Here is a 26771-nt window from a genome sequence, read left to right as displayed (position 1 = left end):
CTCGCAAATACAATAGCTCCAGAAAGTTTTGAAAAAAATCTTATCGTACCTGGTACCTGGCTTATCGGGCGAACAATCCACAAACGGCTAGACTACCGCCGGCTTTGGTGGCGATAAAGCGCGGCCAACTCTAATTCTTGTTTATCGGCCCGCTCTCCGAGCGTTATCAGTGCATATCGGGCGGGTTCCGATTCTTATCGGGCTGTGGGGCTGTGGCTGATAACGCTCGCCGATGTGTGCCGGATTTGGTGTATGAGAAGTGAACATTAGGTAAAATCGATCATTTCGTTTTGGCCACTTTCATGTGTTGAATACTTCATACATGTATGTGAAACCTATAGTACATATTGCTTAGTTCTCTTTATGTGCGGATACTATATTCAATGGATAAAGGCATATTATGATCAAGGTGGATAAGTTACACACCATGAAGAACAGGCTTTGGCTGTTGTCTCCACCGCGTGCTAGCGAGTCTAACGTAGCCTAGTTCACTACTATGTCGCGCCAAAAGGGCTATTTTCATTTGTAAATACGGAGTACCCAGGAACTGGGGATACTCTCCACGTGAGTGACGGCATTTCAAACAGGGAAAATGTGTAAAAATTGCGGCTCAGTTGGCCGCAGTGGATTCAAAACACTATAGACAAGGCACATGAATCGTAGTCATGGCCATTTGTCCTCAATTTCACTGGCTAGCTCAATCTTGCTGACATCGGCGAGGGGTCGCGCTATCTTATCTAACTTATCGTAGAAAATGATTCATTAAAATAATAGTAGATTTCGTTCCTAATTTTCTATCAAATTGACATTTCCTCCACAATAGACCAATTTCCCGTTTCGCCTTTTATTCTACAATACCATCACTTGAGAGTTATAGTCGCTTCATAGCCAATATGCGTTTACTTCCAGCGGGCATCTACACGCCGTTGCCGTGTTTCTTCGATGACAACGAAGACCTTGGTATGCCGATTTGGATTTACAGTTTCCAGAACAGCTGGCTGATTACGGAGTAGACCTCGAATCGTACGCCAAACATGTCAAGTGTATGTTCACAATCCTCTATATCCTCAACACCGTGTCTGTGCAAAAAGTTTAATATGATTTAGTCACCGCCAAAGCAGGAACTATTCCTGTCCTTTCAGGGTCAATGGGAGAAGCTGTCCATCTTGTAAGTCTAGCACCCTTTCAAACCCAACAATAGACTAATAATCCGTGAAATCCAGAGCCGCGCAGAACGAATTCAACTAATCAAAACCGCCCGAACGGCCCTGGATGAGATTAAGTTGACAGAGACCCCCATCGTAGCCGGTGTTGGTGCCTCGAGTACTCGCGAATCCATCGAACTTGCAAAAGAAGCGGCCGAGGCAGGCGCTGATTTCGGCATGGTTATACCCCCCGGATATTACGCGGGAGCCCTTCTCTCCAGTCCTGGCGCACTCAAGCAGTTCTTTATTGACATTGCTGCTGCATCGCCTATACCAATGTCAGTTTTCATCAATCACGGTCGATCCTTCCCTTTCGAGGTGGTGGCTAATAATTGATGATATAGAATGCTATATAACTTCCCTGCTCTCACAAATGGAATAGATCTCGACAGTGACTTGATCGTGGATGTGGTCAAGGAAGCGCCCAATATTTGCGGTGTCAAATTGACGTACGTTGCATTTGCAATTGAATTTCTGAATTACAACAAGACTAACAAGGATTCCTGCAGTTGCGCCAATGTCGGAAAACTCACACGAATCATGGCTATCCTCAACAGCGCCGAATTCCAATCCGCCTACCCTCGCAAATACCCCGAGATCCCGTTCCGCGCCATTGATGGATTTATTGATTTCCTTTTACCCTCTATTCCTGTTGGATCATCAGGAGCCATCAGTGGACTCCCAAATATTGCACCGGTAAGTGTATTGTCTATTACCGAAATTTGCTTTTCTCTTACAATTACGTCTGCAGAAAATTTGCGTCAAACTATGGGATGTATGTCAAGACCTTCACGATCCCAGCAAATACCAGGAAGCGCAAAAGCTACAAAACATCATCTCCCTGGCGGACGGTATTGCCTTGAAGATAGGAGTAAGTTAATCTCCCTCTACGCTTATCATATCTCATGAGCAGACATGCTGATATTGTTGGTACCATTAGATCTCCGGTATGAAGAAGCTATTGAACCAACATTTCGGATATGGCGACAAACCACGACGACCACTTCTTCCCATGAGCGATGAAAAGGCCAATGAGTTTTTTGCATCGCCATTCTTGAAGGCTTTGCTTGAAGCTGAGGCTGCTCTATAATCATATCTTTTCGCTTAGTTGAATGATAATTAATTACTTAGTTAGATAGCCTGGATCCCGGTTTTTTTTTTATGTAATCCACTATTCATAACTTAGTTAAAAGAAATAAAGATGATTTGTCAATGCATTCCGAATAAAATCAGCTGAAGAAAATCGGGGGTGCTCCGATATACGCCGTAAAAGTGGGGAGCCTATCTTATCTCGTCCGATACGAAATTCCTCGTTTATCGCGAGACTTCTTTCCTTGACATACCAACATCTTCAACTTACGTTTGAATGCATTCTTTGCTCCTGCTCTCTTAAACCAGTCATAAAAAGTGACAAATGTCCGACTCCCAACAAAAAGGAAGAATCTACAAGTCACGTAAATCTCGGCCCTGCGATGCATGCCGACGGCGAAAAGTGACTTGTGACATGCCCACTGGCCCGCCCTGCAAGCGATGCGTGCACATGAACAAAGCATGTACATTCGAAGAGCCTCCCAGCCAGCGAAAGAGAAGGTCTATGCCGAAACTTGACGATATCGATCCATCAATACTCCCTTTACTTCATGGTACCGACAACGATATATGGCGTGGATTTGCAGCCAATGCCATGTCGCCATTGCAAATGTACAGCGGCGGGATGTTTTATGGTTCGCCCGGTTCAAGAAGCGACGAAAACATGTCACCAAAGGGTCTAGAAATACCGTCTTTGGATGAAACTTTTGGACATCTGCCCGGTCCATCGGAGTTTGAGAATAATCATCCGCCTCCAGACGCAAATGAAAGAATCTCTCCCGCCCGTCGGATACCTACACGAAATCCAGTGCACAATAACCCCTTCGGTCAACAACATCAGAGCCACGAAACATCTCTAGAATTTGTCCCAGATGCATTTACATTCTATATTGGCCCCACAGGAGTGTCCGATGTCCATTTACTCGACTCACAACCGTACGACGAGAAGAACGTGTCAAGGCTCAATGTCAAAGGATTGAGATATCGACTCTTGAACCCTAGTTCCCGGGGCGAAATCGCTCCGTCTACAATATTTGGCATCACAGACCAATCCTTATTAGATAAAGCGGAGCCTAAGGTGGACTATCAAACAACGGAATCGGCTTGGTCTGATTTATGGCAGGCCCTCGACCCGGTTGCAGCTTGGCACCTAATCGATCTCTATAATCGCTTCGTCGATCCATACTTTCCTATCATATCCCAGGAGCAGATACCCGATAGCCCTGATACTCTCAGCAATATGCCGCTGGGGTTGTTAACAGCTATGTGCGCAACCGCACTTCCGTTTATTATGTATAATGAAGCGTTATATACACTATTACTACGTCCGCCGTCGATTCAAGAACTTTATCGACTTGCCTGGCTAGGCGTCACATCTGAATTACACGCACCATCGTTGACCACGTTGCAAGCTTGCCTTATTCTATTACAGCGGCTTCCGACAAACCTATATCTTTCAGATACTGCATTCACATGGTCCCTTATGTCGACTGCGGTATCGATAGCTCAAACTATCGGACTACACAGAGATCCATCCGCATGGCTTTCCGTACCATCATGGGAAAGACAACTCCGTCGGCGTCTGTGGTGGGCACTATGGACCATGGAAAAATGGATCGCTTTGGCGCGTGGCATGCCTAGCCACTTACACGAAGATGATTCGGATGTTGCTATGATTACCATGGAGGACATCAACGACACACTTTCTGAACCCTGCGAAAATCATGCCCATCTTCCTCACTTGGTCAGTTTGACGGGTATCTTGTCCGATATCTGTCGTACGTACTACACCGTACGCGCTAGCAATGTCACTTCAAGTGACCTGCAGTATTCTCTAGATGCAGCGAGACTTCTTCGAGCACGCCTGAAAGCATGGCGCGATAATCTACCAGATACCTTGAGATTCCGAGATGCTCGAGGTTCTAAAGACTCTACAGGATATCGAGATAGCACCGAACCCCATCAAACCTATCATGGGCCGCGAGAAGACCTAGATGGCAATGGTAGCTTACATCTCTCGTATATTGTTACACACATGACGCTTTTCCGAGCTCTGCTGCGACCTTTGAACAAATGGCCTTCTATCCTCGCTCGGTCTTCACCAGATCAGGCAAATGCGATCAATGAGGGGGCACGAGCAGTGGTCCGAGGCGCTTTACTTTGTGTTAAGGAGTTTGTGGAATTTATGGAAGCCCTGACAGAAACCCAGTGGAATGCTTTTTGGCACAGTTGTATGTTTATGATTACTTACCAGTGAGGTTATTGATTTGTCTAACACCGTCATAGGGAGCCGTCCAAACTTTGCAATCGCCGGCTCATTCATGGTACATGTTTTACATACTACTGCGCCATACGATGCCACACGACGGGCCGAGATAGATGCATCCGGTCTACCTTCAACCTACATAACTTTTGAAGAAGAATACGAGGATCTCAAAGGCTGGATTCGACGATGGCGCTGGGCAAATCGTGTTTCTGTCAATGGTGCTGCGGGTGTCAAAGGTCTAACCAACCTTGGTCTCATGAAAGCTGAAACATTGATGGAGAAGATGGAGTCGAGCCATTTTGCGACTGACTCACAAAGTGGGAAATCTACTTAGCTTTTCAGAGCTGATCTAGTGATGACATCATGGATATAGATATGGATACCAATTTAACGTAAATAATCAACCACTAATGCTATGAAACGAACATCGCAAATGCATAAAAACTTAATCAACACAATCATTAATGCAGATCATCTAACAAAGGTTCAAGATCACTCTCTCCTCTTCCTGAGCACACTGTCCATCATCCTCCTCAACCTTAGCCGGAATAGGCACATTAGCCAAAGGAGTCAATCTAAACGCATGTCGTCTGTTACCAGGCTTGTAATCCAAAGTCTGAGAGTGCTGGGTAACACGCTGATCCCATACAACGACGGTACCAGGTTCGTAGCGCACACGACAGCAAAAGTCCTGACCGCGATTGACGTGGTCAAACAAGAACCTGAGTAGATATTCGGACTCCTCATCGTCCCAACCGATGATGCGCTCGGTGTATGAGGAGTTGACGAAGAGGGCCTTCTGGCCGGTGACGGGGTGGACTGTGACGACGGGGTGGATGGCGCTGTTGATGGGACGGCGAAGGACGGCGCCCTTTCCGTTGTCACGGAGTTCACGAGAGACAGGGCCAGCGGTGGTGTGGAGAGCTTGAAGGCCTTCAAGACGCTTACGGAAGGAGGGCGAGAGTCTTTCAAAGGCACGGGTCATCTAGTTCAATTAGCAATTGCGTTGAAGAAATTTATGTTGGACAGAAACTCACGCTAGAAATAAGGGTATCTCCACCAGCACCGGGAGGGGACTCGAGCATGCAGAAGAAAGTCATACCGGGAGGCTGGACCTCTGGGGACTGGTCGACATGGAACTGGATAGGGCTCTTTCTGGCCCAACCTTTGCGGATACGGAGATCGCTAGGAGTGGTTAGCGGAGGCTCAGAAGGTTATGCGTGACTCGATAAAAAACTTACTCCTTGGAGTCATAGACAATAACAAATTCCTCAGTCTCCGAAGAGTGAACAGCGGCCCTAGGGTGTGGCATCCATCCGTGCTTGTGAAGAGGTCCTATTCGGAACATATGAGCGAAGGCTCCTTCTAACTACCAGCGGGTATAGGATTCTGGTCTTACCAAAGTGACGGGCAATCTCCTTTTGCTTTTCAAAGCCAATATTTCCAAATTCCTGGTCACGGAACACCAAGCAACCGCGCTCAGCGCACAGCAAAGCCATTTCATCGAGTCCTTCAGGGGTAAGTTCAGACTGTTCAAGGCACTAGTTAGTTTTGATGCTTGGAGTCAAATGCAAAAGCAGGCAATTAACTTACAATCTGAACACCCTGGATTTCCGTACCGCAGTGAGGGCTTAACTCAAACACCTTTGTGGCATTCTTGAGGAGATTGGGCTTCTTGGGGTCGGCTCGGTGACCGGGATCCTCATGTTCGAAACGGCCCACGGGGACGATCTTTTCAAGAGGGTCATAGTGTGCTGTTGCAGTATGTAAGTATGTGTTTCCATCAAGTTATCAATAGCTGTATGGGTTGAGAATGACATACGCAGATAGTCAGGGTAAAGAGCCTCGGTCTCCTTGACCTCTGTGGGTGCTGTTACGTCTGTGGCAATCATTGTGACGATTTCGTACAAGTGTAGGGAAACAAAAGTGAAGTCGAAATCGAGGTTAATATTTGATAGAATCAGGCTTGAATTGTTTGAATGCAATAGATAACTAAGTTGAACGGTAGCCTACGTGGATCTCATCGCTATAAATATCCAGTTCTCAAGTCACCCGACCCCAACCCGGCTTGAACCCTTGGCCACGTTGAAGTCTCCATAGCGCCCCGTCCATCATGTTATCCACGGCCAACAATAACCACTGCCAGAGCGGGCATTATGATCCCCCGCACTGCGGCGTGGTGTTGTTGTGGATGCGGATATCCATAAGAAAAAGATTCTAGGAGTACTGGTACATATGTTGGCCGTGGTGGGGAACCTTAATATTGGCCGCGTCCACGTTGCCGGTGCGGCCAACTCTAAGCGGCCAGATCTAACCCAATGCGTCTGCCTTGAACCGAGATTTCATCGAAGACTTTTGACAAGTAAATTGGTCATTCTGCCCTGTTCGCTCCGGTTTGTTCCCAAGGGCCGTCCTTGAGCGTTATCAATTATGGATCTCTGACCTAAAGCAAATCCCTGATTGGCTAGCATGCATCCTTTTCTCTATGTAGAATCCGGAGGCGATAAACGATAGGCGGATAACGTTTGGAGATTAGGACTTTTTTGGTGGAGGTATTGATGTCGTGAAAAACTATGTATATAGGTCATACATCCAGCCAGGAAATGATATTCAGTTATTGACTTGGACCAAGTATTACTTCTGTTTTTGTGGATAGACACTTTATTATCATTTATCTTCAGGTGACAGAACTCAGCATGACCAAAGAAGACACCGTCGCTCCCAGCCGGGACCAGGAAGTCATTACTGATGAGCCCAAAGGCGAGCTCCTCACCGCCGAATCTGCAGTCAAAGCCATCAAAGCTGGTGACAAAGATGTCGATATCGCTGCGCAAATTATCGCCAACTATACAGAGGAGAATGGCGATATGACCTGGACACCTCAGGAGGAGAAGAAATTGATGCGAAAAGTTGATTGGTGGTTGATTCCAATTGTATGTTTCCCTATCAAAAGATAGACTCGATTATTGTACATGAGACTAATGTCTGCTTATTTTAGCTGTTCGTTTGTGCTACGCTTAGCGGTTTGGATAAGACTGCCATTTCGGCAGCTGCTATCTACAATATCAAGGGAGATTTGCACTTGACCGGTCAGCAATATTCATGGATTGGATCGGCGCCTTTCTTTGGAGGATTGGCATTCATGGGACCTTCTGCATATTGCCTTCAAAGGTACCTCAACGTATAATGTGTTCCTCGCCGTATGAACGAATTGCTTATACTATTACAGAGTTCCTGCCGTCAAGTTCTTTGCTCTCAACGTCTTCTTCTGGGGCGTCCTCGAAATGTGCATGGCAGCATGCACTAATTTCGCAGGCCTCTTCGTGTGCCGTTTCTTCCTCGGTGGCTGTGAGGCCCTACTCATTCCGGCTGTCACTCTAGTTGTCTCTATGTGGTATCGGCCAGAAGAACAGCCAGCTCGCAACAGTATCATTCTCAACGTCATCGCTCCGATCCTCAATGGTTTGATTGCTTGGTCGGTGAGCTACTACCATGGCCCCTTTGAGGCGTGGAAGATTATCTTCTTGGTGCTCGGTATATTTACTGTTCTTTGGGCTTTCGTGGTCTTGTTCTTCCTGTAAGATGGTGCATCTAGTTCACATCTCGTCTATCTTTACTAACTCGGCAAAAATAGTCCTGACAATCCCCTTGAAACTCGCCATCTTACTTCTCGCGAAAAATACATCATTATCCAACGCAAAGCATCGGATAACACTGGAGTTGAATCCAAGACCATGAAACCCGATCAAATCTGGGAGGCTGTCTTGGATCCCAAAAGCTGGCTCATCTGGTTCGCCATTGTCGCCTTGCAGGTTCCCAACGGTGGTCTTACTACATTCAACACATTGATCATCTCTGGTCTTGGTTTCAACTCACTCCAGACTTCGTTGCTTGCCATGCCACCTGGTGCTATGAGTACTCTTTCCGGTATTGGATTGAGTTACTTGGCTGCAAGGACCAGAAAGTACAGAACCATTCTTGTTGCTGTTAGCATCCTCTTGCCTTTGTTTGGCGCTGTGCTCTGCTACGCTCTTCCTCGAAGCAACTTGGCTGGTCAGCTTATCGGATTGTATATTCTATAGTGAGTATTTATTGTCATGTTCAATCCAACACCCCGTACTAATGAGGTTTAATAGCACCTACTGGGCACCTTATGTCACTCTCGTCTCTGTCTACCAAGCCAACATTGCTGGTCACACCAAGAAGTGAGTTTCTCGCACATCTCAATAATTCCATGAATTATTAGTATCTAACATTCAAACAGAGTCTCCCTCTATGCCTGGTACTACATTGCATGGGCCGTCGGAAACATCATTGGCCCCCAGACCTTCCGCGCAGACCAAGCCCCAGCGTACACCGGAGGCACGATTGCTATGATTGTCTGCTACGCCATCGCAATCGTCCTGATCTTGATTTATGGCTCCATTTGCCATCGCGAGAACAAGCAGCGCGAAGCCGATATCCAGAATGGTGTTGTTACTGCTGATGGTCAGGATTGGTTGGATTTGACTGATAAGGAGAATCGTGCGTTTAAGTACACGACTTAAAGAGGTTAAGATCGAGATTTTTGTACGTGATCGGGATATGGTGTAGTGTCTGGGATTTTCTAACCGGGGGTTATTGTATGAATAATAGTAGTAATCACTTTTTCAAGATCGTTTAAATATCCAAATCTGTTAACATGTTTCCCCATTCAAAGGACTCTCTAAACATGAACCAGCCTCGGTACATGATTCGAAGTGCACTAGTACTCTGAACAAGAGCGTTAGTTTCATTTCGCTGATAATGCAGATTCTATATTTAGAAATCATGGAAGATATCTAGTGGATATATGCTGGACATCACTATGTCCATGCCCGGTGGAGGTTTTGTATCCTGGAATCAGAGTTATGGCCGTACTATAAGGGACCGCAAGTGTATATCTGCCTGGGCATCCATCAACCTAATTTGACTATTGTGACACAAAATCTTCCCAGTTTCGTAATCAATACAATGTTATAGTGTGTCAAGAGTTCCTTTGTGGCATGATAAACACCGACACACAGCCCAACGTAGCAGGCTATCATACCAATGAACCAACAAGTCAGGCTAGCAATAATCTCACGGATGTCATGAACTTTGCATATCGCTTCGACCACGCCACGCTCGAGTCCGACTCTAATAGATGGAGCAACCTTCCCGAACTCATTGACCTCTCCATACTTCAAGTTGAAAAGATACCCGAAGAACTATTCGCACCCGAGACACTGAGACAACCTCAATATATCGAAGACATGGTTGACGCATGCCCAAAAGACTGTAAAGTCGTCCTCGTCGTATTCAGGTGTGGATATTATGCCTTCTTCACTGCACAGTGTTTCGACCATTTTGTTACCACAAGGGAGAGCAATGTAAAACCCGTGGGGGTCTGCAATCCTCAGGTAGTTGAAGAACGACATCATGTGCCTTATTTCTGTTTCCAAAACATTTTCCCCGTCTGCGATGAGCTAGAGAAGTCGCTATCAGCTTTGGAGGCGAATCAGCGCGATTGATTGCCGAACTGAGAGTGTGTAAGTGAGGACAAATGTGTAAAGAGGGAACGTCAAGTTTGACTGGGTTCAATGAATTTTATGAGTTACGGGTTTTGTTTTGGAACTCCTTCTTCTTTGGGTAAGCGTTGTTTTGGATTGTTGTCTCTTAGATTTTACCTACATTGAGGCTCTGATCTAGCGCATTAGGGTTTCTCGACTCATGCGTTGTGGTAAATTACACTTGGCATGTTATCATTATTCTATAGCTTCTAGTGATATTCCATCACTCAAATAGAAACTTTCGTCTTGTCTGCGGTGATAGAGTATTTATCATGAGAACCCATAGACTATTTGACGTGTTGATCGTCTTAGTCTATGCTCATCTGTATTCTTTACTCTTAATGTCTGGTAAACCGTTGACATGGATGAGATAGACTGAGGTCAGTCTCTTACAAACTACATCAGTCATCAATCCCTCTCAAGATTAATTAGCCAGATCAATCAAGAAGAGCTAGTCTTTTCTATCTTTGTCTAATGGTTATCTATTGAACAAACCTTTGGCGAAACCCTCCAATTGCTCTTTGTTGCCTATCATAGACAGTTATGGGCTTACTTGTGAACGAATATGGATAGCATAGGAAGATAAAAAATTATGATCCATTGAACTACATACTAAGTAAATAGTACTTATGAACAACCAATGTATAAATGGTTATCCCATATTGATACTCTGATAAATCACAGACCCAGCCAGCTTTGAAGCTATGAAGTTAAAATGCTTTGAATTCAAGTACAAGACGGAGGAAAACTCGATCACTCGCTTGCCTTATTTTGGATATATTGTTTCTTCTCTTTAACCTGTGCCCGCCATGTCTGCAGACAAAGTGCAAGTACCTGTACCCAGGCAACGGCAGCCAGATAACAGACAGCTGTCAGAGCATGCCGGTACAGAGGCGCATCAGAAGTACGGAAGATCTGGGAACCAGAGATACCGGAGCAGTTTGCTGCCATGACAATCAATCTGACGATATTATTAGTTTGAATTGGCTAGATAGGAGCTGTATGAGAGAGAAGGAACTTACGCCATAGCCACGCTACGCTCTTGGGGCGTCTTACAGGATACTGAGAGCCAGCCGATGTTTAGGACACTATACAGAATGATGAGTTAGACTTTTCTTCCTAATAATATTTGGGTGGTTAGTCTTACTGTACACCAGCATAGAACAGATCCGCTACGACAATGACTCCATATCTATGCCACTTGGATGAGTGGACGGACGTCTGCCGGAAACAGACATAGCTGATCAGATTCCACGTTGCGCCGAACAGGACCGCTGGGCCACGGTGACCGAATTTATCACTTTACATGCAATTAGTTCGCATCCTATACATAAGGACATAGGTGAGATCGAACTTACCACAAATACGAAATAATAATCAACAACACCATGAAACAATAAACCGGCACCGAGGCCAGCGCATTTGCGCGCACGGCGCTGAATCCTAAGGACTTGATCATCGAAGGCGTGTACTGCGTCAAACCCTGAACAGCCGACATCGAGACCAGGGTGATAAAGAAATGTTGAATGACGCGTGGGTTTGTAGCTGTCCTGATTATATCTTTTCCAGTAATCCGGATGTGACCTCTGGCTTTGCCGGGGTCGTCAAGGATCACGCGGTCCTTGATGATTCGTGATTCACGCTCGGTGAAGTAGCTCCACCGTCCGAAGGAGGCTGCAAGAGGACGGCCATCGCCGACACGGGGAGGGACGAAGAGCACGAAGAGGATGCCGGCAAAGATTGTTATCAGCCCTTCGACTGTTGACTTGTTAGCTTCCTGTTGTTAACATGTCTTTATTGGGGTGTTGAGAGAACATACCCAGGAAGATCCATTGCCAACCGGCTAACCCGTTTTTACCGGACAGTTTGAGCAGCCCGGCAGATATAAGGCTGGTTGTAGCACCGGCGAATATTTGGCCGAAGAAGAACAAGCTGACCCGAAGACTGGTCTCGTCTTTGCGGTACCAGGTTGATATGTAATAGAGGGCACCTGTGATCAACAATTAGCGGACTACGCCTTCACACGATCGGTGACAATAAACGAACCAGGAATAAAACCACCCTCAAACAACCCCAGTAAAAGTCTTGTTGCAAGATACGCGGGATACGTCTTAACGAAAGCCTGGAACGTAGCGACAAGTCCCCATGAAAACAGCTGCCCTGCTAACCATCTTTGCGGACCAACACGCTGCAAAATAATGTTTGACGGTATCTCGGTAATGACTATACCAGCGGATAGAAGTTGAGTTCCAACATTGATCTGGTTGGTGGTTATGCCTAGGTCTGTTGTAATCGTGGATGTCAGCGCGCCGCTGATATTTCCTCGGTCGATTTGCAACGAAAAGAAAGCAAGGCCTAGGATTGGGAGGAGGATGAAGTCGACTCTTAATATTATCGGATTTAAATCAGTATAACGTTCTTCAGTTGCCAGGACATCCGCTGGTTGGATAACTTACTTGCGTCTAGCCCTAGCTTCCTCCTTCTCATCCCAGTCCACGACAATATCGCCCGCCGAGGAGGACTCTACCGCAGTGACATCGTCATCAGAAACTGGCCCTGCCTGAGGAGAGACCTCGCTCAAGTTTTTCTCAAGTATTGCGCTCATTGGGAAGCTGCTGCCGGAATCCACTACTTACTACTCTGCATCACAAACCAGGCACGTTCTCTGCCTCCATATTTATAATTTTCTACCGTTCGTAAAAAAGCCCAACAACCCACTTCTACATCACTCATAAATGGCTTATCGCGACAATTACTCACTATCGACAGCAAGTTAGGGTTTTCAAACCTGTTTGCGACAAAGGACCCTAAAATGGCGTGATATTCACACCTCTGGGGGGCATTGCTGGCATCGGATGGGGCACACCACCACGTTCACGGACTGTGGACCGGCTGCCACCCCTATCACTGGCTTGGCTAATATCTGTGTCTTTACTACTTGTGTCGTTTATTTATGAGGGGAGCGGTGTTGGATTGGCAGTATTTATACACAAGAGTCCACTGATTACGTGATATCCATGGATGTTTAAGGTCTTGGAAGTTACTATACTATGTAATATATTTATACATCTTTCTGGCTTACGGTTAGGGCATCAAGTCCACATCGCCCAACTTAGCCCGTGACGATACACAAGCGGCTCCCGAGGTCCCTCTGCATCCAGGATCTGCCCTAACTCGCAGCGACTGAATGAAACTTTGTGTTGAGATTGATAAAACTCATCATATATCAAGTGCAAAGCATCCCTGAAGGAGGATACCGCGCCGTCAGCGTGGAGACTCTTCCATGGATGGATACATGTATCGCCTTTGCATGATTTCAGGACTAAGAGAAGAGAGTCGAGTCGATTGATGATTTTGGAGAGTCCAAATCCTTGAATCGACAGCTCAGAAAAGTCGATGTCGTGGTATAGATTGTTTAGTTGATAGCGATCAGTCTGTGACCCCGTTAGGAAATATGTTTCGCCAAATCTTGTGTGATTTGCCCACCGTAAGATCGTAAAGCTCATGCTCGTTATTACACCAGACGGAGTAATACAAATCAAACCCATCGCCGATCAAACGGACGGATTTGTAGGTGTTGTTCGGGACTACTGGTGAGTCGTCTGATTAGCGGTCAGTATATCTCTCTTAACTCCGGCTCTCACGGTTCTCACCAATAGCCCCCTTCTCTCCCTCGAGATATGCTTGCCCCCAGTACTCCACCGTAACATGTTCAAGTCGGGTTTCATTGCCGTTAGGATGAACAGGCATCGGTGTCCCGTCCAAATCATCCCGCAACGGAATACCGGCAAGTTTCAGTAAGGTCGGCGCAATGTCAATATGGGTCGTGACCGCGTCTTGAGCGACGCCTTTCGCAATCCCCGGCCCTCGAATGAAAAACGGAACGCGAATATCTTCCTCGAATCCACAGGTTTTACCTGGTGGTAGTCTGTGTTGTCCAATATGATAACCATTATCGGAAGTGTAGATAATGTATGTATTGTCCAATTGATTGCTATCCTCGAGGCGAGTAATTATGTCTCTTACCAATTCATCGACTCCTTGTAGTGCGCGAAGTCTTTGGCGGTAGAAATGATCGTTGTATTCCATTGTTGGTTCGTCTTGCTTGGGAAGATCACGAATCCAGCTCACGCCACTGGGCTGCTAAGGTTAGCCAGAATCATCCAGTTCAAGATGGGGAATAAACATACTTCATCTGGATTAAAATGTGCCATCCGCGGAACCTTCACATCCCCGAAAAGGTTCTCATGGCGACTCAATGGAATTGGCTCCGTCATGACGGTTGGCGCCTGGTGGCCGCTCAGCGCTCCCCCATCCACATTCGAATGCGGTGAAATTGGCGCCACAACTAGGAAGAATGGCTGGTCTCCTGCCAGTCCATCCTCTAAAAACCCTAAAGCCTTGTCCGTGATGACATCGGTCGTATGCTGGCCCTCATAACTCACCGGAGGTTCGTGATTTCTCTGATATGTGGAATTGAGATAGGAGTATGTGAATGGATCTAGCAGAAAATCTGATCCGTTGAAACCATTGACGTAGGGTTTGTCGTAGTTGTCCACGGTATGGGAATTGAATAGCTTCCCCGTGTAGAAAGTGTTGTAGCCCGAGTTTTGTAACCATACAGGTAGAAAGTCGTCATTGAACCCGCGTTCTACGAACTTGGGGTAACCGCCTGTCGTCTATCAATTAGTCGACGCAGATTCTACATAATAAAGGGTAGCTTGCTTACCGTATGGCGGACTGACATCAGTCACATTCGTGTTATGTGCCTGCTTTCCAGTCCACAGACTCACTCGCGACGGACAGCATAATGCTGTAGTCACGAAATGATTTTTAAAGAAAGCGCCTTTATTTTTCAAATGCTTCTGCAGAAGCGGCATGTAGTGCACCGAGTCCAGCTCGAGATCCTGGTCATCAGTGATAATAAAGACAAAATTAGGCGCCCGATCTGGTTTTATCTGTTGCTGCTCCGGCCATATTCTATCTAACACTTGCTGCAATGCATTGTTTGCTAATGTAGCGACATCAACCGCAACGACGCCGCAGGACAGCGCACTTAATATTGTCGATGAGAGTCTCATTGTGCACGGATTTAAGAACTGTGCTGTACGGTAACTCGTCAAGCGAGCGAGAGCGTATATTTTATATTAACATGATGGCAATTGCATCATCACGATGAGTGATTTATAGGCCATGTCCCCACTGAGGTGTTGAAAAGTTGAAGCATCTCGCATGTTTTTGACGCTAAGATAAACGGCGGAATGGCGCGAGGTGGAGTTCCGATGATGCCATCCCCGTGGTTCTATGGGGCACTCATCGGCCTATCACAGCCCTTAGGGTTATGATTGATTATTTATCGCCAATATTCATGTGAGTCAATCTGGAAGGTGATGAAAATATTCTGCTGACTAGAGAAGAGTTGCAAAGAGACAAACACCATACCATGGCTTACGGCACGGTTGAGTCGACCACCGATGGGCAAAGCCGAGACGACGATATTCAAACATCTCCGAGTATTCAGTCTCAGTCGCAAGACTTGCATCCCACAAGCAACGATGAAGAAAACCCGCTGCTCAGTCCGGACGAGACAGGCCAAAAACTGACCAATATTGCGAGTGTGATTACAGTGCTGCTGCTCGGTACGGTCGTTTTCTCTGTCATTTAAATATTTATATTCTAAGTACGGTATTGGTTACAGGCGAATTCATCTCCAATGCGGATTCAACAATCATCATGGCGGCTGCGGGCCGGATATCATCCCAGTTTGACCGGCTGCAAGATGCGAATTGGCTTTCTACGGCGTATACACTGGGATCTTGTGCCTCGCAGCCTATGGTATGCTATCAGTGCTTTCTCTGCAACATGCTCAAACTGACGACCACAGTACGGCAAATTCAGCGATATCTATGGCCGAAAGCCTCTGTTGTTGATGTCCTACTTTCTTCTAGGATTAGGCTGTATTATCTGGTAAGCTCGGTTCCTGCTATATCTACGTTATCGGCTGACACAGCCCAGTGGTATTGGCCAGGTTATGCCGATAGTTATCCTAGGTCGGATCATCAGTGGCATGGGCGGAGCCGGTGTAATGGCGATGAGTTCTATCATCATCACAGGTACATGCACTATTACCAGTATTCTCTTCAAAACTGACACATGTGAAGATATTGTACCCCGGAGAGACGTCGCGTCCTGGAGAGCATACGTGAATATCTCCATGACCCTTGGTCGCAGTGCTGGTGGCCCCCTAGGCGGATGGCTCACAGATACCATCGGATGGCGCTGGTAAGTTTCACCCCCTGCTCTCTTGGTCTTGCTTACAAAATATATCTTTGTAGGTTATTTCTCCTTCAAACTCCCTTGCTGGGGTTTGCGTCTCTTCTTGTTATGATCTTCCTAAAAGAGATCCACCAGCACAGAACCTCCAAAAATGGCAAGAACGGTTCGTCAATTCGTCGAGTGGATTTCCTCGGCACTTTAGTGCTGGCTGTTGCTATTGTCGCAATTATACTTCTGTTTGACGGCGGCGGACAAGCATTCCCCTGGTTGTCCGCATACTCGTTAGGACTCGCGTTGACCGGGATTTTATCACTGGCACTGTTCGTGTATGTCGAAAATCATAGAGCGCCCGAACCTATCTTTGACTTGCACGTATTCCGCAATCCCAACATCGTACCAAGTTTCCTGATCGGCGGGCTACAAACATCAGCCCAAGTCAGCATGATGTTCACCGTCCCTCTCTATTTCCAAGTCATGATGGGCACCACCTCCACAGTCGCAGGCAGTCATCTCGTCCCAGCCGTCTTGGGTAATACAATGGGAGGTCTGCTAGGGGGTTTCTTCATTCGCCGCACTGGCCGATATAAGCCCGTTCTAATCCTAGCCGGAGTTCTCGCTTCAGTGTCTTATGTACTCCAATTCTTCCTTTGGAATGGGAATACAGGGTTCTGGGGATCGTTGTATATTACTCCGGGTGGTATGGGGACGGCATTTGCATCAGGTGCTGCTTTTGTCAGTATGACATCTTTTTTGCAACCGACTGAGATTGCGATGGCAACGGGAGGGTATATTCTGTTCTCAAGTTTCTCGGTGACAGTTGGTATGACTGCGACGAATACTGTGTTGGGGACCACGTTCAGGAGAGAGATGCAGCAGGGACTTCGAGGAGTACCCGACATGGAGAATGCAAGTACCGTCCCGCGATAGTTGGATTACCCATATTGACTGGGTTAATAGATCATACGCCGTGCTATGTCCGATACATCCTACATCGCCAGCCTAACAGGGAGAGTCCGTGAGATTGTCCTGCAGAGCTACTTGTCTGGTTTACGCCACACCTATAGTAAGTTCAGTCTTCGTCGAATTGTGAACTGAGAGTACTAATACCGGCAGTCATTTCTTTCACTAGTTCAATACTCGGTTCTCTGGTTGCATGGAGTGTCCGAGACCGGCGTCTTTGATAAGTTGTTACGCTTTACGGTTTCCATTTTCTAGTTGCCCTGTCTCTTTATTTTGACTGTTTCCTTTATCCTGTTTGTTCGCTCCTTCCATCTGCGGCCGGGGCATCCAGCCTTTCCATTACCATAAGGGGTGAGCTTTGCATGATTCAACAGCTGAAAATTCCTATGCAGAGACGATAATATTCTGGATGACGAATATTTGGATAGTATTGAAGGCATGAAATAATGCCTACAGCATGTATCCTGAATGTACCAATACCTGGAATATGGCACAGAAAGCAAGGGTATCAAGTAGTTATTTAGAGGACGTCTTAAGACAAGGAACTGATACGTGACAAGAACAAGAAACAAAGAACCGGGAGCAAGGACGGGTTGGGTGTAATCAAGCATCCAATCTCCTTGTACTACCTGAAATTCTCCCAACTTCTCGAGTCGTATTCTAAACGAATGCTTCTATACACAAAAGGCTGTATATACAAATTAGATATAGAACTTATTTAAACAGTAAGACCCATATCTGCCACAAGAACGGCCAACAAACCACCTTGAACAGGTCGGTCGGCAAATTGGTAAACATATCTATACAAAAAAGGTCAGTCACCAAATCCTTGGACACATTCAATCAAAGATATTACTTACGCTCCAGTTTGAGTCTCGTACAAGTCACTGAAGGACAACCATTCAGAAGTAGCAGCAGCCCAGGTGGCAACGGCATCAATCATATCTTGACGAGTAGAGTCGCTCGCAGTGGCAGCGGTCCAAACTTGCCAGTCTGACTTGGACCATTGGTGGCGAGTGTCGACTGGGATACTGAAGGTCTCGAGAACAGAGGGGTAGAATTTGCTTTGTTGATTGTAGATTGATTGAGGGATGATCCCGGGGTTCAGAGCTTTGTCTGCGTAAGCGTTGTAAAGAAGACCTATAAAATTATTAGTTTGGTTGATCATATTGTAATTGTGTGAAATTGAACTCTTACTCCAAGTGCTTTAATTTCCATAGTTCAATGTAAGGTGAGGAAGTTCATCAGTTGTGGCGTTGGCGAGTCTAATCCACTCAGTAACATAGTTGGAAGCAATGCTGCTATAGTTTGTAGCATCAACAGTGTTTCCGGCCAAGTTGGCAATAACAGACATGGCCTGGATCCAAACAATGCCCTTGATGGCAAGGTTAGCCTGGTTTGATAGGGGCCTCTCGAAATCGTCGGTGGAAGCCTGGTTTGCGGGAATCAGAGAGTCGGTGACGAGGTATTTGGCCCACTGAGATAACAACCTGTAGTGTTGTTTGAGGTAGGCCGTATCCTTAGAGACTGTATAGTACATCGATGTCATGATGATCATATTTCCGCACTCCTCGAGAGGCATAGCCTCGTCGTTGCCAGCACGGTAACCAGTTGCATTGGGGTAGTGAGAGCCAATGTCGTGCATAGAATAGCTATTTGGATAAAGGCCGGCTTCTTGATTTTAAATCAAGGGATCCATTAACAACTTCAATATAGTGGCATTGGTGTAAATGCAAGCCGGGTGAGCAGGGAAGATGACATCGACCGTGTTCATGTTGTCATCAAAAGACATTTCTTTCAACCAGACAAGTGGCGCATCCTCTGTACCAGTCCACTGGATACCGCCAAAAGCATGTCGTAAACCAAGTGTGGTCAAGACAGCGTAATTTTGGCCGTTGGCATTGACGGAGTCCTCCTGAAGCTGAGCATTCAATGCAGTTAATAGCTCATGAGCGGTGGCAAAGTCGGTTTGGAAGAAGCTCAACTAGGGGGGGGGGGAAGGTTAGCTAGTCGACAATAAACATGGAAAAAGTGAGATATTGTTATAACATACGGCGTCAAGCTGAGTGTCAAAGTAGTCGAGGTACAGAGAAGTCTGAGGAACGATACCAGATGAGGCAATATACTGTATAGGCTCGTCCTGGCACAAGCCAATGGAGAAGACACGCGACTGAACTAGCGCCCACGCTGCCGAGATCAAAACCATGAGAAAACACGGGCCAGGCATTGCTGATGGCGCGGTAGTTGGTGTCCTGTGTGTTTTCAAGAGACCCACTGTTGATGAACCGAGAGCGAACGACTGAGTCTTGACCATTCTGGTAGGTATAACCATTTTGCGAAGTGGTGGCCCAGTACCAGTTTCCGAATTCAGTCTGGTCTGGAATTTCTGTTCAGGCCTCTTGGGTTTGGCGGAAGACTTGGTGGTAGACAACATTATCACTAGCGGTGCCGTATTTCCATTGAGCAATGTTGTTAGAGTTGCCGGAAACACATTCTGTAATTCACCGTTAGCAGACTAGACTTTGCGCAATTAATATATAACTTACCGACACTAATATCAGAGTAAATTTGAACATCATGGGTGTTTCCATCGATACATTCCACAGCAACATTCATGTAGGAAAAGACCAGAGATTGGCGCCTCCGGAGTGATAGGGGACAGGAAAGTAACAGTCAACTTAACCGCATTATTGACAGTCTGGGTGTAGATGCTCTGCGTAGCAGTATACTTGTAATTTGTCTGAGTAACAAGATTGCTCAAGTTGCCCATATCACCATCCAGTTATAGGTTGTACCATCAACCCTAATCAAGCCTTGCCAACCAAGCGTTCTGCCATTCCAGAAGCTGGGCCACTGACCGGCAAGGTAGCCTCCATTACCACCACCACTGCCGGTCCGCTGCCAGGTACTGAGCTCAGTACGGTGATCAGACTGCTAGAAGCTGTGAAGGAGGCTTGATCGGAGTAAATGTTGGTTTGGCTATGGCCGTGGCCAGCACGCTGGCGAGCTTCATCGTGGGCCGGAATCGAGTTACAGAGCAGAGCTCCGTACGAATAATAATAATAATAATAATTGACTTGCATGGTTCTGGATATCAACACCCAAGGCAGCAGCAATTTTGTACTTGTGCTCTAGCTTCATTTAAAGCTCCTTCTTGTTTTTCAGTAATATCTCTAATTGTTCTATCAACGTGATAGCAATGAAATCCCCTTAATATGCCACGCCACAGCGCTAACAAACATCCACCAAGAGATTAAGCGTCAGATCATTGATAACTCTAGGTAATTCGAGTTGAACTGAATGTCACTGCATCGTTTGGCGGGATAAATGAGTATGTGCGGCCCGATAAATACCAAAAGACTGTTCCAATGGAATCACACATATAAATTAAATCATCGTGAATAAAAATGGGAAAAACCATAAATTGTGGGTTTTAAGTGAGTTCTGCAAAATTGACGTTACATTAGTCGCGTACTTCAAGTCTATCGCATATGCTCTCTCATATTGCAATAATAATCAGTTGGGTGTGTGGTGCTGGTGAGGGGACTAGAGGGCTAAGGTATTGATCGTCCAGACGATGTCTAATTTCGATGTCTAATCTAGGTAGCGGCAAATGCTGGAGTACCTATGTGCCCACAACGCCACCCCAGAGGGTTACCTTAATAGGCATACGGATAGACTCCTCTGGAGTAAGCTTGATTTCTTCGGGTTTAGCGGGCAGAGCGTACGGCTGAATCGTCGACTCGAAGGTACATATTTTTAGAAATTAGCTCGGGGATGTCTGAATTACGGTAAGGATGATTCTTCATATCCAGGATTAATCAAATTCGAGGTACGTAGTTAAAACATTGGTACGAAAGCGTCATGCAGCCACTCATGCCTTACTTCCGTGCCAGGGATATGAGGAAGTCATGAACTATTAGCATACTGTAATTACTTCGAGCAGTAGGGTTGCATACCGGTAGGCCATACACAAGAAGCTTAGCTTGCGCTACCGCGTTGGTTTACCCCTACGGTACTAGACCTGTAAGCGTCAGCACTAGGCACCAAAGTCAGTGGAGTTACAATCGTCTACTATATTTACATCCGGTTTCAGGGATTTTCAGACATCTTACGAGCCTTCTATTTTTGGATTGTTCCTTCGAAGCTTCGAGCCTTTTACTGGATTCTAGTCCTGACTAATGTCGTGGGTGGTAGTATTAGACTACTGCGAAGACAGGGCAGAAAACGTGCGTGAATAAATCGCCAGCTTGGCTTTTAGATTAACCAACATCGTTGGTCGTTGGCTCGTTAGATACTTGAATTCTATCTATACCAACTCCAGCATTTCCATTGCCGATCCTGCAAGCCCATTCCATGGACAGTATTTCCATCAAGCTATCTTGGGACTCTTCGAACCACTAATACAATTACTTGCTACCACGTACGACTAACTTCATGATTGCCCAACCACTTTTCTTGTCTTTTGGTTTACTTGCCTGATTAGGAAATTTTGCGGTGTCAGGTGACATAATGGTGCGCCTTTGTGTAGCCCTAACAAAGTGGAAGGCTGGGTAAGAATATCGCACGAGTCAGCGAATAGACACCTACTACATATTGCTCAGTGTTCTTCTCTTTTATACATCATGTGGATAGAATTTGAACGAATCTGATAGTGGTTACATCCCAGTCAGTTGGAGCTCCACAAATAACAAGATTCATATCCAACAGCGCAATAATTGGTCGAAATTTGGTCCTGTTAGCTGAGTATATCAACTAACTAACTCAACACTGTAATGCATCGCCGACTTAGTCAGAGCTACTCGCTGATAGAAAGGGTCGTTAACTATTCGGTGGAGCATTAAATCGCCAACCCCAAAACGGATCTTCTCGTGTCAGCAGAGAAAAGCCACACTCCTTGAAGAACTGCGGGCCGACCATAACAGGATCAATCACATTTCTACATCCAAGCGGCATATTTAGTAATTATAAGATTAGATATGTCGGCAACGCCGATGTTCCATTCGTGTAAACCAAGATGAAGGGGAGATGTGTGATAGAACTGGATGGCGATATAGCCACGAGTAACTAGTCATTTATCTACAGGGGTCCAGTGCGGGTGATCCTCTTGAGAGTCCTGTGTCGAAAGGTGAGTCAGCAATTTTTAAGCATTTATTTGGACAACGATTGATCCAATGAAATTGTGGGTTTGGGTGCAATACCACTCGGTCTGTTCGTAGTAACAATACTAGGTAGTGCACTATTTCTCCAGGATCTTCCGTTAAGGCACTCCACCAATGTCGAAGTTGTTTGATTCCCTGCGGCTCCTGAGTATAATTTTAGCAAGTTCTTCTCCAAACGAATTGGTTTCCTCGTGAGATTTAAGAAACAACGCGATGCGACAAGACGTACGAACTACGTATATGTGTTTTAGTCTATTTGGATATAGCTCATCGAGATAATATATAATATACCTACCTAGCTAGCAAGAACGCTTGCTGAGGAATGACTGATTACTGCAGTGCGACCCTGCGTGTTCAATGGTTCAGTGGAGATACCGGACATAAATATTGGATAAAAGGATGCATCTATAATTGTCCAATAAATATTTGTTGTAAGTAAGTGGAGTTCGAAAGTCTATCTGGTGAGGGGGACCGAGAACAGCTTGGCCTTGTCTAGATGCTTAGGAAGAATAGGCTGGCTGTGTTGCGATGTAACACTCAGCAAACCGTAGTATCTTAGCTAGGTCGACGGCGACATAGCTTAGACACATGATGAACCCTCCATCTTAGCAATATAGAGGCATAACTCGACCTATAAAACCCATCGATGGCCCTCCATAGATATAAAGTAGCTGAAGAGTTCGAAAATATTTCACGTGTTTCTGTATATTCCTTACCAAGATACATCCAGGAAATCGACAAGCCATGTTGTTCTCTCGACCAATCCTCGAGCGCTTCAGCAGTGTACTCGCTGTGAGCCTCTATGTCACTGGTTCCCTTGCTGGACCATGTGATATCTACTCCTCCGGCGGTACCCCCTGTGTCGCTGCACACAGTACTACTCGTGCCCTGTACGACTCCTTCACTGGCGCACTCTACCAGGTTTCCCGTGGCTCTGATGGTGCCACTACAGATATTACGCCTCTATCCGCTGGCGGTGTTGCCAATGCTGCTGCCCAAGACAGATTCTGTGCTAGCACCACCTGTCTCATTACCATCATCTATGACCAGTCTGGCCACGGCAACCACCTCACCCAGGCACCACCTGGAGGTGCCGCTACCGGTCCCGATGCCAATGGTTACGACTATCTTGCCAGTGCTGTCGGCGCACCCGTCACCTTGAACGGCTCCAAGGCCTACGGTGTCTTCATCTCGCCATTCACCGGCTACCGTAACAACGCCGCCGTTGGAACTGCCAGGGGCGATTCTCCAGAGGGTATGTACGCAGTTTTGGATGGTACCCACTACAACACAGCCTGTTGCTTCGACTACGGCAATGCTGAAGTCAACAGTGATGACACCGGTAACGGCCACATGGAGGCTATCTACTTTGGTACTGGTGATGGCTCTGGCCGTGGTACAGGTTCTGGTCCTGGTCCTTGGATCATGGCCGATCTCGAGAACGGATTGTTCTCTGGTTACGACCCTATCAACAACAACGCAGACCCGACCATCACCTCCCGATTTATAACTGCTATCGTCAAGGGAGAACCCAATCAGTGGGCGATTCGTGGAGGTGATGCTACCACCGGCTCATTGTCAACCTATTACAGCGGTATTCGCCCAAGCGGTGGTTACTACCCAATGTCGAAAGAGGGTTCCATCATCCTTGGTACCGGTGGTGACAACAGTGACCGGGCCCAGGGTACATTCTACGAGGGAGTCATGACCTCTGGTTACCCTTCAGATGATATTGAGAACCGAGTTCAAGCCAATATTGCCGCCGCTAGATACGCCACTGCATCTCTCACCAGTGGCCCCGGATTGGCCGTTGGTGAAATCATCTCCCTACGCGCCACAACAGCATGCTGCACAAACCGCTACATCGCCCACACCGGCTCCACCGTGAACACCCAAGTCGTCACATCATCCGATAGCCTTTCCCTCAGACAACAGGCTACCTGGACCGTCCGCACCGGTCTCGGTAACAGCGCCTGCTACTCCTTCGAATCCGTCGACACCCCCGGCAGCTTCATCCGCCATTCCAACTATGAGCTGATGCTCAATGCTAATGATGGCAGCAAGCTCTTTGGAGAGGATGCTACTTTCTGCCCCCAGGCCGGTCTCAATGGCCAGGGCAACACTTTCCGCTCTTGGAGCTACCCTGCCCGTTACTGGCGTCACTACAATGCCCTTGGCTACATCGCTAGCAACGGTGGTCCCTTTGACTTTGACAGTACTACCGTATTCAATGATGATGTTAGCTTCGTTGTCAGGGCTGGCTTTGCCTAAATTTCTTCGACATGACTTTTATCATGACATACTTCCTGGGTTATGCCCGCTTATCAACTTTGATATAGCGTAGTCTGCTGTCTGTCTTGTGTTGCGGCAAGAACGGGGTATCTGTACATAAACAAACTCTCTTAGTACATATTTCTTTTTAATAAAATACTGGTGAAACCAGACATTAGGTTGATTACTGAACCCAAGAACCAGCTGATGCCAATCGTTCCAAGATAAGTCATTAGGTACTGCCTCTATTGAACGACTTTATATACTTTCTACTTGATGAGCTATACAATGAGTGAGAGGCTGACATCAATTCGTCATACAGAAAGAATGAAGAGTGAAATAAACCATGTCTAGCATGCTGGTCTTCTTAATCCATGAATATAGACAATGGCAGCCGCTACTTTGAAAAACGTAGCAGCCCTAACCAGATTAGTAGCGCCGCGCTGAGCATTGCCAGGATAATAGGTTGTAGAATGTTGACTCCCTTTGCCTGCGAGATAGCACCAATCATGAATGGGAAAACAGACCCCCCACCCATCGACAGAGCAGTAGTAAAACTGATAGCAGCAACGTGAACATTTTTGGGCAATAGGCGAGTCGTCACCACCACAACTCCTGGGAAGATTGTCCCCGTGAAAAACCCGATCAAGGATACAGCAAAGGCAGAAAGAATAAAATAAGGAACGAGCCTGAAGACAATCTCGAGTAAGATTGCAACAAGAAGGTATCGAAAGAGATTGTCCGAGCTTGGGAGATACAAATCCTAGCACAAACCTGCCCAATGTGATGCCGAGCGAGAAGCCCGTTTCCGTCATTCCAGGCGCAAATGCGCTACCATTGCGGACGTACGTCATGAAGACGACTATCCATCCCCCTATACCCACTTCAATGCCGCCGTAGAGAAAGAGAAACATGGCGCTCGTCCATGTTACACTGTAAGTTAAGGCATGGCGTGTTTGAGAGAGTGCGCTCCTGTTGGGAAGATTGGGGTTTTCTTGCTTGTACTTTGAGCCTGTTTCGCTCCAAAAAGCACCTACAGTATAGAAAAGTGCCATGGCGGCCGCACCGACCTGATGATAGTTCATTAGCCTCATTGTGTATGCCACAAAAGATCTCTGGACAGATACCATCAGATAATAAAAAGAGAACCATTCCCATCCAGCTTTAGTAATCACGGTTGTAGCGATGAGAGGACTGCATGTAGCTCCCACGCCGTAGAATCCGGGAAGGACTCCAAGAACCTCATGAGGATTTGCCATGTTTTCGACCCATACATTCCATGCTGCATTTTGAATACCACTTGCAAATCCGATAACCAAGTACATCATCACAAGAACCGGGAATGGGGGATGGATGGAGATGATTGCGAAGGCAAGTAAATGGCATCCGGGACCAATAATGGCGACACCTTTCCGGCCGAGCTGAAGATGGATCAAATTACTGAGGATGGCAGATATTATGTACCCTGCAAAGGGAGCGAGGAATACTAGTGAGATAACCGTGTAGCTTTTTCGGTAATATAGTTCAAGCTTAGATAACCGGGGAATACTCTAATCAGTAAATGTCATGTCAACCAGCGTGAAAGTAAAGACAAACATATGGTATTATCGCTCCGTATGATGCATCATTAGCTCCCATTACGAGCATGCACCAACATGTAGCGGTCACCTTCCATATTGTAGTCTTCGATTCGTTCCAACGCGGTGTGATGTTTACAGCATGCGGTGGAGCAACTCCCTCTTCGCTTCGGGTTGGGGAATGTTCATACATCTCGATATCTTGTACTTGCGAGGTGGGGTGAGAGGATCTTGATATTGGTGTTCTCATTTCTTCGGGTTCCATATTTTCGCATATAATTGCTTCAAGATCGTATGGAGGTTTTTTATCCAAGGTTCTTGCTCAATGGTAGATTAAAAAAATTGCAATCAAACTTTCTAAAGTCGGCTAAGATGGCGGGGAAAAGAGAGCGAAC

The 26771-nt window shown here is 46.4% G+C and overlaps 10 protein-coding genes across 10 annotated transcripts; 5 read left to right on the top strand and 5 right to left on the bottom strand.

Annotated features, from left to right (window-relative positions):
• Nucleotides 1-893: 893 nt before the first annotated feature.
• Nucleotides 894-2295, top strand: EYB26_006598 (uncharacterized protein; the record flags this gene model as incomplete). The annotated part of the gene is made up of 8 exons (XM_054265874.1): nt 894-960; nt 1014-1043; nt 1107-1168; nt 1224-1483; nt 1550-1654; nt 1715-1901; nt 1957-2076; nt 2146-2295. The coding sequence occupies 8 exons, from the start codon at nt 894-896 to the stop codon at nt 2293-2295; spliced, it is 981 nt and encodes a 326-aa protein (XP_054121849.1).
• A 414-nt stretch (nt 2296-2709) lies between these two features.
• EYB26_006597 (uncharacterized protein) lies at nt 2710-4894 on the top strand (the record flags this gene model as incomplete). Its single annotated transcript, XM_054265873.1, has 2 exons — nt 2710-4525; nt 4581-4894. 2 exons carry the CDS (start codon nt 2710-2712, stop codon nt 4892-4894), a joined length of 2130 nt encoding a protein of 709 aa, XP_054121848.1.
• A 141-nt stretch (nt 4895-5035) lies between these two features.
• Nucleotides 5036-6452, bottom strand: EYB26_006596 (uncharacterized protein; the record flags this gene model as incomplete). The annotated part of the gene is made up of 6 exons (XM_054265872.1): nt 5036-5545; nt 5598-5745; nt 5802-5895; nt 5960-6089; nt 6154-6314; nt 6383-6452. The coding sequence occupies 6 exons, from the start codon at nt 6450-6452 to the stop codon at nt 5036-5038; spliced, it is 1113 nt and encodes a 370-aa protein (XP_054121847.1).
• Nucleotides 6453-7256: 804 nt separating this feature from the next.
• Nucleotides 7257-10091, top strand: EYB26_006595 (uncharacterized protein; the record flags this gene model as incomplete). Its single annotated transcript, XM_054265871.1, has 7 exons — nt 7257-7493; nt 7559-7731; nt 7790-8137; nt 8195-8641; nt 8697-8765; nt 8825-9084; nt 9562-10091. 7 exons carry the CDS (start codon nt 7257-7259, stop codon nt 10089-10091), a joined length of 2064 nt encoding a protein of 687 aa, XP_054121846.1.
• A 792-nt stretch (nt 10092-10883) lies between these two features.
• On the bottom strand, nt 10884-12735 carry EYB26_006594 (uncharacterized protein; the record flags this gene model as incomplete). Its single annotated transcript, XM_054265870.1, has 7 exons — nt 10884-11091; nt 11153-11218; nt 11278-11430; nt 11489-11888; nt 11950-12120; nt 12177-12514; nt 12587-12735. 7 exons carry the CDS (start codon nt 12733-12735, stop codon nt 10884-10886), a joined length of 1485 nt encoding a protein of 494 aa, XP_054121845.1.
• A 487-nt stretch (nt 12736-13222) lies between these two features.
• On the bottom strand, nt 13223-15211 carry EYB26_006593 (uncharacterized protein; the record flags this gene model as incomplete). Its single annotated transcript, XM_054265869.1, has 5 exons — nt 13223-13564; nt 13617-13732; nt 13784-14270; nt 14321-14802; nt 14860-15211. The coding sequence occupies 5 exons, from the start codon at nt 15209-15211 to the stop codon at nt 13223-13225; spliced, it is 1779 nt and encodes a 592-aa protein (XP_054121844.1).
• A 362-nt stretch (nt 15212-15573) lies between these two features.
• On the top strand, nt 15574-17333 carry EYB26_006592 (uncharacterized protein; the record flags this gene model as incomplete). Its single annotated transcript, XM_054265868.1, has 6 exons — nt 15574-15769; nt 15829-15965; nt 16015-16097; nt 16146-16243; nt 16292-16412; nt 16466-17333. The coding sequence occupies 6 exons, from the start codon at nt 15574-15576 to the stop codon at nt 17331-17333; spliced, it is 1503 nt and encodes a 500-aa protein (XP_054121843.1).
• Nucleotides 17334-18084: 751 nt separating this feature from the next.
• EYB26_006591 (uncharacterized protein) lies at nt 18085-19945 on the bottom strand (the record flags this gene model as incomplete). Its single annotated transcript, XM_054265867.1, has 7 exons — nt 18085-18166; nt 18227-18506; nt 18564-18571; nt 18641-19018; nt 19070-19350; nt 19420-19860; nt 19913-19945. 7 exons carry the CDS (start codon nt 19943-19945, stop codon nt 18085-18087), a joined length of 1503 nt encoding a protein of 500 aa, XP_054121842.1.
• A 3327-nt stretch (nt 19946-23272) lies between these two features.
• On the top strand, nt 23273-24799 carry EYB26_006590 (uncharacterized protein; the record flags this gene model as incomplete). Its single annotated transcript, XM_054265866.1, has 1 exon — nt 23273-24799. The coding sequence occupies one exon, from the start codon at nt 23273-23275 to the stop codon at nt 24797-24799; it is 1527 nt and encodes a 508-aa protein (XP_054121841.1).
• A 397-nt stretch (nt 24800-25196) lies between these two features.
• Nucleotides 25197-26641, bottom strand: EYB26_006589 (uncharacterized protein; the record flags this gene model as incomplete). The annotated part of the gene is made up of 4 exons (XM_054265865.1): nt 25197-25488; nt 25574-25869; nt 25927-26328; nt 26396-26641. 4 exons carry the CDS (start codon nt 26639-26641, stop codon nt 25197-25199), a joined length of 1236 nt encoding a protein of 411 aa, XP_054121840.1.
• Nucleotides 26642-26771: the final 130 nt, after the last annotated feature.

Source organism: Talaromyces marneffei, chromosome 5 (genome assembly GCF_009556855.1).
Source record: "Talaromyces marneffei chromosome 5, complete sequence".
NCBI lineage: Eukaryota > Fungi > Ascomycota > Eurotiomycetes > Eurotiales > Trichocomaceae > Talaromyces > Talaromyces marneffei.
The sequence above is the reverse complement of the archived record's forward strand: the minus strand, read 5'-3'. Positions and strand labels throughout refer to the sequence as shown.